General features: G+C 45.6%; 1 protein-coding gene across 2 annotated transcripts in view; it reads right to left on the minus strand.

The window, feature by feature from the left end:
- Nucleotides 1–10,000, minus strand: part of mtcl2 (microtubule crosslinking factor 2) — an 84,714-nt gene that overhangs the window by 57,619 nt on the left and 17,095 nt on the right. For both annotated transcript variants that reach the window (XM_068598115.1, XM_068598114.1), the window contains exon 4: nucleotides 9,001–9,150. In XM_068598115.1, the coding sequence (XP_068454216.1) occupies nucleotides 9,001–9,150 (150 nt within the window). The remainder of the gene's footprint in view (nucleotides 1–9,000; nucleotides 9,151–10,000) is intronic.

The raw sequence follows: 10,000 nt of genomic DNA on the forward strand, positions 1-10,000 counted from the left end.
ATATATATATATATATATATATATATATTGTTACATGTTCTATGAAAAAACAATTGCACTTTTCTGATTATGGCAGCTGTAATGAAAATCTAATTTTCTTCATTCGACTGCCCTGTGATAGACACACACACACACACCACACACACACACACACACACAGACACACACACACACACACACACACACACACACACGCACACACACACACACACACACACACACACACACACACACCTGTCTCAGGTGTGTTGTGGGGTGTTATGGGGCTACTTTTCCCTCTCTATTCTTCTTAGACCATCTTCACTAATCCATCACTCTGACCCAGATAAAACTTAGTTTAAATCCGGGCTGCTGTGATGCTCTGACCCATTTAAGGACACTCGCGTCCCAACAGACAACATATATGGGCCGCGGGGGAAATAACGCGGCATTACCTGCGCGCTGCGGAAAAGTAGGTATGGAGTGGGGGAAATGGGAATGATTGATCCTTGACGGTTTTGCTGAATTACATCACTGTGATAAGTCAGGTTTTTACAGCATCACAGCAGTCAGCAGCATCTGTGGCTGTATTTTGTGTTACTCCTGAGAGGTTATATTCGCACATCTGTTCGTTTCAGGTTGAAAATGTTAAGATCTAAGGCTGGCAGGACAGCATTTCAGCTTTTGTTATTTTAGCACATCTCACAGCAACAGTCCTTTTTTTCAGGCGCACCCTTTGTGCATTACTCTTATAAATAGGAAGCATAAGAAACGCATTGTCTTCAAAGTCATGCGTTAAGGGCAGGAAGAAAATTAATCTGCAGCTATTTGGCTAATTGATCAATTATTCTGTAATTATTTGAGCTGGACAACACAAGACATCACATCCCCTTGGAGACAAAGTAAATGGCATTTTTTTCATGATTGTGAATAACTCATTCATTAAGAGATGAATCAATAATGACAATAAACGGTAATTGCAATCATTTTCTTTGAGTCGATTTCCCGCCCTTTGAATTAGACTGGTGTACTGTGTGGGCAGCCCAATCCACTCTGTGAATATGCTGAGTTTGCAAACAAGGGGAGTGAAAAAAATGAGTTAAAGCAGCCACGAGTACGATGGGTTAATTAAGGCCTTAAATACAAACACCCTTGGTTTTACACTCAAGTTGTCAAACCAACTTTACAGCTTAACTGACCTTCCATTAACCCCGAATCCTTCTCTCTCTCTCTCTCTCTCTCTCTCTCTCTCTCTCTCTCTCTCTCTCTCTCTCTCTCTCTCTCTCTCCCTCTCTCTCTCTCTCCCTCTCACCTTCTGCCTCTCTGCCGCTGAAGGACGTCACACTTGCCTGTCCATAAATTACCCCCATGCAGACACGCATGCAGGAATCACTGTAAACACTAAATATAGGCATAGCCATTAACGCCACTGCAGGCTAACCTGCATGAGGGTGAACTCCCTGACTTCAGAACACACACACATACACACAAACATGCGCACACACACACACACACACACACACACACACACACACACACACACACACACACACTGCAAAGTCTCTGGCTACCCTTGCCTCACATCCCACAACTCGCTACAAACAATAGGCAGCACTTCCTGAAAGTCAGAAATAACAGGGAACAGTTTCCTTCAGCAGTAACTGGGGAAGAGAGAGAAAGAGCGAGAGAGTGTGAGAGTGTGTGTGTGTGTGTGAGAGAGAGAGAGAGAGAGAGAGAGAGAGAGAGAGAGTAATGAAAAGGTCATGTACCCTCCAGCCTTTAGCAAAGAGTAGCATACGCTCGAGTGACTCCTTTTTTCAGTGGGACTTTTCGAGGGCACCACAGAGAAACATTTCAGATGAAGAATCCTTACTGCTTTTTTCCATTCGCCTGTTTTGTTACATCCGCGAGTGGATTCGCCGGGGAATTTCAAGAAATGTTTTTACGCGGCTGAGGTGGTGGAGTTTGCGCATCAATACAATTTAGAACAACGTGGCGCCCATTTATTCAAGTTGTCACCTGCTGCAGACGCCTCGGCATACGAACGTCTCCCCTGTGGACCGTTGCACATCACTGCTGTCCTGTGAAAACCACGACGCACTTATTCCTCAGAGTGTCTGGAGAATTCAAAATGATAACTTTGGAGAGAATTTCTTTGGACGGTGTGAGGATCGTCCAACATCAAATAGGATTTCCGTCGAGCTGGTTAGCCGCACATCCAACTCTCTCAAGAAATGTACGTTTCTGACAAAGACACAGAACCAAGTGTGTTTCTGAAACAGCTGGTGCATTATGGGAAGATTGCGTGAACGGCAAAGAGAAACGGAGCATAAACATGTCTACTTTATATATGTGCCCAAGCAGAGAGGGTGACCTTATTATCCTCAATGGACTAACTCTAAATCACCACGATATCACACACACACACACACACACACACACACACACACACATACACACACACATATACACACACACACACACACATCCACACACACTCGCGTGCGCACACGCAGACGCACACACACACACAGAAAGAGAGAAAGAAAACCCCTGGAATCAATGACCTTCAGGAGCAACATGGGAATTAAACACACGCAGAGAGAAACAAAGGAAAGAGGCTGACAAACAAGAAGAAATTACAAAATTGCAAGAAAAAGAGACAAGAGAATCAGTGAGTGACATTTTCCCCCGCGCCCTCCAGTCCAGGATTTTTTCAATTAAAGCCATTATCTCCTCGACTGCCAGCCCTGCTACAAAGACTCCACATGGTACAGTCTCTCTCTCTCTCTCTCTCTCTCTCTCTCTCTCTCTCTCTCTCTCTCTCTCTCTCTCTCTCCCTCCCTCTCTCTCTCTCTCCCTCCCTCCCTCCCTCTCCCCCCTCTTCTCTCACTCTCCCTCTCTCTCTCCCTCCCTCTCCCTCCCTCTCTCTCTCTCCCTCCCTCCCTCCCTCTCCCCCCTCTTCTCTCACTCTCCCTCTCTCTCTCTCTCCCTCCCTCTCCCTCCCTCTCTCTCTCTCCCTCCCTCCCTCCCTCTCCCCCCTCTTCTCTCACTCTCCCTCTCCATCTCTCCCCCCCCCCCCCCCCCCCCCCTTCCACCTATCAGTCCTTGATACCTTATATTCATCTCAATAACTGGAATACTTCATGCTCAACCGATCCCTTCATTCCCCATCCCACCATCTGTCTACCGCCCCTTCTTTTATTAACTCTCTCCATCTCTCGGTTGCTACTTTGTGTTTGGTCACCTTGAGGCCACAGCTGGAATCCAAGCTCTTCTGGAGTAATATGAGCAAAGCAACACTCAGCATGGCAGCATACAAGCGCTCGTACAAAACGTGAGCGTGTTTTGTCTGGCAAGAAGACAGCAGTGAAGGGAATTCCTGTCGGACTGTTCAGCTGGTTACCAAAAGAATGAAATGTTGATGTTTTATTGTCGAGCTTACAGGCCCAAGCCAGAAGAGACGAGAGCAGCATGGAAAGTACAAAAGCCTGAGAAGGAAGCAGAAGCTCTATAAAAAGGCATGCTCTAAACTGCTGACTCTACAACACCAAAGTGTGATCTTAAGAGCTTAAAGAAAAGCTTAAGAAGTACCAACAGGTCACTTAATGCAGGTACATTGTATAATATATACATTTGCAGGGCTCTCATCCCCATGACATATATCCCCCTGGAGCTGTTGACGGGGAGTTGGAGGGGATTGGGGGGGGTCCAACAATGTGTTTCATTTATGCACCAAATCATAGTAGCTGACTTAGAAAATAAGCTTTGAGGACCTTGATGTTAAGTTACGTTATTGCAGTCCTTGTATTGTAGAATGTTCTTAAGATATTCATATCTGGTTGAAGCGATGCATTTAAATTAATTTGCAATGTGTGGGACCGGTCACGGTTCATCAGCTTGAGAAATACATCCAGCAAAAAAAGAGGGTTCTCGTTGTACCTTTCTAACACTCACTATAGATTAAACCAGGAAAGGGGAGTGAGGCCAATAAAGCACGACACGTCACACAACTGCGACATGTCGGATGTGTATCCATCCATCCTCACAAGGTCAAAGTCTCTTACTCATTCAGTTTATGATCACTTCATGAGCGCACACACCTCGCCCCCTACATTCTCCTCTTTACATCTATCATCACTCATGAGGCAGAGACACATTTAAAACAGCAGTCGAACCTGATTTATTATCACATTTCATTTAGCTGACGCTTTTATCCAAAGCGACGACCCTATACACCGTAAACATAGGAACGGCGAGCAATTCAGGGTTACGTTTCTTGCTTAAGAACGCAACGACAAGGACTAGCGGAGCCAGGGCTCGGACCACCGATCGAAAGACGGGCATGCTAACCACTGAGCCACAGCCGCTTGATGCAAACGGAAAGACATCAAATATGCGGCGACACATATATTGCGCCTGGTACAACGCTTTTTTTTTTAATGTTTTGCCTGCAATTATGTCTTTTTCACAGCTGGAGGCTGAAATTTAACTTCAACCTTGACTTCATCCTTTAAATCCCCTACACATCCAACTCTCCTTCATTATCTCACCCGGCATACTGTGCTCCTCCATCCCTCCAATCAATCCTCCCCGCTAGCCTCACCTTCACATGGCAAAACCTCTCCCATCTATTTCTATAGAAAGCATTTTCTCCCTCGTTCCCTCTGTAACTCTCACCCGTTTACCCCCCTCCCTCCATCAAATCTGACCTCCTTCAAAGGTCAAACAGCTGGAATGAATGGGTCGATGTGTTTTGGAAAGGATTGGAAGAGGAAAGGGAGAGAGAGAGAGAGAGAGAGAGAGAGAGAGAGAGAGAGAGAGAGAGAGAGACCAGAGGAGGGGGAGGACAAAAATCCGAGAGGTGTGAGTGAGAGAGGGAGAACGGGAGTTGGTATGGGGGAGGGAGGGCGATGAGAATAGGGAGGACAGGAGGACAGGAGGTGGAGGAGGAGGAGGACGAGACGGGCACAGGAGATTTTAAAAGAGAGGAGGGAGACGGGATAAAGAAATCCCTGCATCAGCATTCCTCTGGGTCTCTGTGGGGGCAGCAGGAGAGAAGGTGATAATGAATAGGGAGAGAGAGAGAGGTGGATAAAGGGAGGGAGGGAAGCAGGAGTTGGTATGTGAGGGAGGAATGAGCGAGGGAGCAAATGAGAATAGGACATTGAAAATTTGGGAGAGGGAACACCTCCCTTCTCCTCGTTTCATTTAATTGCATTGATTGTCTCTTTAATCACAGGAAGGTAAACAATACAAATGTGTGTGTGTGTGTGTGTGTGTGTGTGTGTGTGTGTGTGTGTGTGTGTGTGTGTGTGTGTATGTTGGTCACAGTGTGCTAATTGTACGTAGACTTGAGCAGACAATGAGTTACTGGACTTGCTCACAGCTTCACAGATAGCAAACAATGCAGCCCTGCAACATAAAACAATACACGTCTGCTAACATCACAGTGGACGATTGTAAACAAGACCAGTAGCGCATTACTCAGGCATTTTTCTATTTTCTCCAGTTTACACCTGTACCTACAGTGATCGCGGATTGGCCTCGGACCGCAGTTTGAAAACGCAGATGACCTACTCTTAATGCTGTGCCTGAACGCATCCTGTGGAGACACAAAGGGAGAACTGAAGTCGCTGCTGCTGACGCGCTCACGTTACGCCTCTAAGTACACCAAGTGTCACAACATTTTTCGTGTGCATTGCGCGGCCAATTTTTTATCGATCACTTCATAAATACCATTTAGAAAAATGCATATTTCTGTTTTAAAAAGATTTACATCAGGCAATTTTGAGATTACTGAAACGGTTTCTATTTTAGCTTTGTGCATAACACATTCAGGCTGTTCTGTTTGCAGAAAACTAGTCCCTCTCCAGTTCCCAGAAAAACATTGACGGCCTGCAGCGGCAGAATAAAGGTCTAGACGACCGCTGCATAGCTGTGCTTTGTAAAGAATATCGATATCAGGACGGACGGGGGAGGCCTGCAGCCGCCACCAGGACACGATCAATAATGCACGCCCTCTTTTTACACCTGTGAATCACCACCGCCTTCATCGTCTGCCGGTGGTTTCTGTCTGCATCCACGTCTCCACCCGAAGGCCTCCTTTCTGTTTCTCTGGTCTCTTTGAATTGTCCTGTTTCTACCGAATGATCAAAGGTCAGACGTTCCCGAGTGGGTGAGCACACGCACACCAACACGCTCCCCTCAGCCGTATCAGCTGTGTGAAGAATCCCCTTCACCGGCAGACTGGCAACACAGCAGAGGCCAGAACAGGGCTTACGAGACAGCGTTAGTCAGACATCCAACCAACTGGAGAGACCCCCCGCACGGTCGGTCAACGGACGGCGGTTCGAGGCTCAAATAAGCACTGAATCAGCAGTGCGAAACACATTTTCTAACACTTAGTTAGAAAATGTGCGGTTCTTCGAATAGAAGGTGAAAGCGAGCCTGTGTACATAAAAACTCAGGAGAGAAGTCAGCTACAACTCCCAAGGAGCAGTTTGGTGAGATGCATCAAAGCGCAGACAGCAAGCACAGTCTAACACTTTGTAAAAAAAAAAAATCATTTATCAGTTTGAATTCCAACTGCAACGTGTTTTGAATTCACGACCGGCTTCTTCCTCCGTTGCTCTGGCAGCGGATAACAGTAGTATTTAAGGACATCCATCTTCCATATTGAATTGAGGGAAACCATCAACATCAGCAACATGTGCACAGAACATGAGTCAAAGTTACTTTGAAACAGGAATATAAAGTGGGGGCATTAACAAAACACATGTTAAAACATTGACTAGCCAATACTAGGTGGATCATTTTAACCACTAAGCAAATGAAGTACAACATTGAGGTTAATGTAATCAATTATTGAACACTCATTCAAAGACGCTCAGGACCGGAGTTGATGGCTGGAATAGATATTCAATGTAGAATTATTTTTTCACCAATGCGCCTCGCACTCAATCTCACGGCCATCAGTGAACGAGGAAGGCACAAAAGTAAGCCGTTACTTTACATTGAGCGTCCCTCTCGGCCATCTTTCCCGGCCGTCCACAAACAGAACACTGGCAATTGTGTGGAGAGAACACACAGTCCAGCCAGACCGGGGCCGACGGACCCGGATCTGCTGCCAAGAGAGCCAACCCATCCATCCAACCCTGACCCACCTCAGAGACCTGGGCCTGAGCCAAGGCCATGAGCATCAAAGCAAGAGAGAGAGAGAGAGAGAGAGAGAGAGAGAGAGAGAGAGAGAGAGAGAGAGAGAGAAAGACGGGGCCTTGCAATACTTTCGCCTCTGATTGGACCGCTCCAGAGGGAGGCGGCGGAGAGGTCACTCAGGCTTAACTCAGGTGCAACACCACTTTACATTACAGTTTTTCTCGATTGCTAAAACACAAAACCTGGTTGCTGTAGCACAAACACGCCAAACCTTTTCGTCATTCCCAGAAGCACACACACACATATTTCCCATAACCAAAAACACAATTCACCTGTTTTCACACGTCTCAATATTCAAAACACTTTCTGCAAAATCTTACACAAAAGTGACCAAATAAAGCCTTCATTGCACTGCGTGTTCATTCAGCAAACACATGCTCTCAATATAATGAACTCAAGTCGTCATGAACTCAGAGACCACACCCTTCTCAAGGTGAACACACTCAGCCTGAAAATTGTTAACACCTCAATCAGATTTGGGGGTCAATAAATAGAGCTTAGAGGCAAGTTCATGTCCTTTGGGACAATGGATCCCAACCGGGCAGAGGTTGAGAGACAAGAGAGTGGAAGAGCAAGAGGAAGAGCAAGAGGAAGAGGACAGCAAAGACAAGTAATTTCTGATGAAATCCATGCCACTGTTGTTCATCATGTGGTGGTACATGAGAGGACAATGTAAGAAGCTGGCCAACTAGTCCAGCCAAACTTAAGAGTCTATGACCGCAACCCAAACACACAGCACAATCTCCTGGAGGCAGTGGTGAATGCATGTGGGGGTATTTCTCTGGAATCTATCCAGGGTTGGATCAGACACACAAGATTTCCCACACTGCCTGGCGAGAGAAGACATAATGTGTGACGTTGATGAAATACTATGGCCTGACCCTGACCTGAGACAAGATCATGCTGATATTGATGCCGATGCTGATGAACCTGTATATGTGCTCAATCTGGAAGTGCTGTAAATAAACTCTATCATTGACATTTTGGTGGCAGTGTGTTGAATTAATTCCTCCTGTGTGTAACAAACACTCATGTAGTCTGTGTTTTGACAGCGTGTGTGTATTGTCTGAGGGTGAAGACTGATTGGGACCCAGAAATTAGCTGGTTGGACTGTTGGGTGTGAGTTTTTGAAATTGTCTGTGAAGATTTGAAAAAATGGTGAGTTGTTCCAGGAATTGTGTCTTAGCAATCGAGAAAAACTGTCATGTATTTTCCTTTGGGAGGAGTTTCTGTTTTTGTTTACTCCGACTTAAACTGGCCCTGACATCAAGTTGCATTTTCCCTTTTCATTGTAGTGCTTTATTGGCTCCACTTGGAAAAGAAAAGAAAAAGAAAAGTCCTTGGAGTGGCAGCCGAGTGGCAGAATTAAAGTCAACACTCAACGCGAGCGCAGACGGGCTCTCATGAGGCAAACAGTAAACCTTGTTTTCTTCCAAAATCCAAGAGGCCGACGGTCTAAATGAGGATCTGCCTCAACCTCAACATTTGGCTGAAATTTCCAGGTTGGGTCCAAACTCAAACAGACACTTTAATGTGAATTTAGACCATAATCTCATCCATTACAAGAGAGTTTACTCAGCAACACAGCAGTGAATTGGATGCTGGGACACAACGTAACGCCGTTTGTTGAGGGGTATGTTTTCTGGCAGACAGAAAGAAATATCAAAAATAAATAAGAACAGCATCTCTGCATCAAGAGGGGAAGCCTTCCAGCTCTGTTGAACAGTTTCATTATCTACTAGCAGCCCTGCTGAACCCAGCGGGGCCTCCAGGCTGCACACCGCCACGAGACTCACATCCTACCTTGTCAATCTCCTGCTGCAGGACTTGTTTGGCGACCTCCAGGTCCTGCAGGCGCACCCTCAGCTCCTCGTTCTCCTGCTCCAGGCGACTCCTCTTCTTTTCCACGCTGTCCAGCTGGCTGTGGAGACGGATGGACACATCCTTCGCCACCTGAGAGGACGAAGGAGAGAGGGATGGAATTTAGCTTCCCATCATCTGTGGCAAGTGTGTGGATGAAGGAATGAATGTCCTGCAGAGTGCTTTAATAATTACAGCGTGTGAGCAAATAAAAACTACAAGCATTTGGCCCCAAATACTCATTTGTACGCTTCTTTTAGGTATGTGGCAAACTGGAATGTTGAAGTAATGCAACTTTTATTGTCTGCGGAAAGACAAAACTGGTTTTGATTAAAGAAATAGATGCAAAAAAAAACACAAATCGCAAAAGAAATAAGAAATAAAACCCACACTATTTACAGAAAACAGTACAAGTTCTGACTCGCATTTTCCCCCCAAAATTAAGTACACAAGGTGGAGCTGTGAGTCATTTCTATAACCAGATCTCTTGATTTGTCAAAGCGGAGTAAACCACCTTGAAACTGTCATCACGGTATATTGCTCAGAGGATTATCTTTGACATCACTAATCTGTGTTCAGGTAAAGAAGATAAAGCGCGGCTCCATTGCGTTTCATTTTCAAGCCAGAGGTTGGTTCTAGGAGCGCTGCCAGTGCAAACAGGACCAGTTCAATGCTGGGGTTTGTTTTACCCGCTGAGCTTACAAAGTGTGTTATCTCCATCAGCAGGAACTTCTTATTCTTTTTCGTCTCTTAATCGAATAAAGCCCAAAACATAATTATCACCATTCTGGCAGGAACGGATCTTTTATACGCAAAGTGATCTTATGAAAGTCAGATGGTTTCCCCTAGAGGGGATTCATTTATTCAAAGTTCCTAATGTCAAAGAGTCAAACTAGGAAAAAAGTCACCTCCTCGGTGTCGGATATATAAAAACAGCACAACA

This window comes from Clinocottus analis, unplaced genomic scaffold (genome assembly GCF_023055335.1).
Source record: "Clinocottus analis isolate CAN_PGR_092001 unplaced genomic scaffold, fCliAna1.0.p SCAF_4, whole genome shotgun sequence".
NCBI classification, from domain to species: Eukaryota; Metazoa; Chordata; class Actinopteri; order Perciformes; family Cottidae; genus Clinocottus; species Clinocottus analis.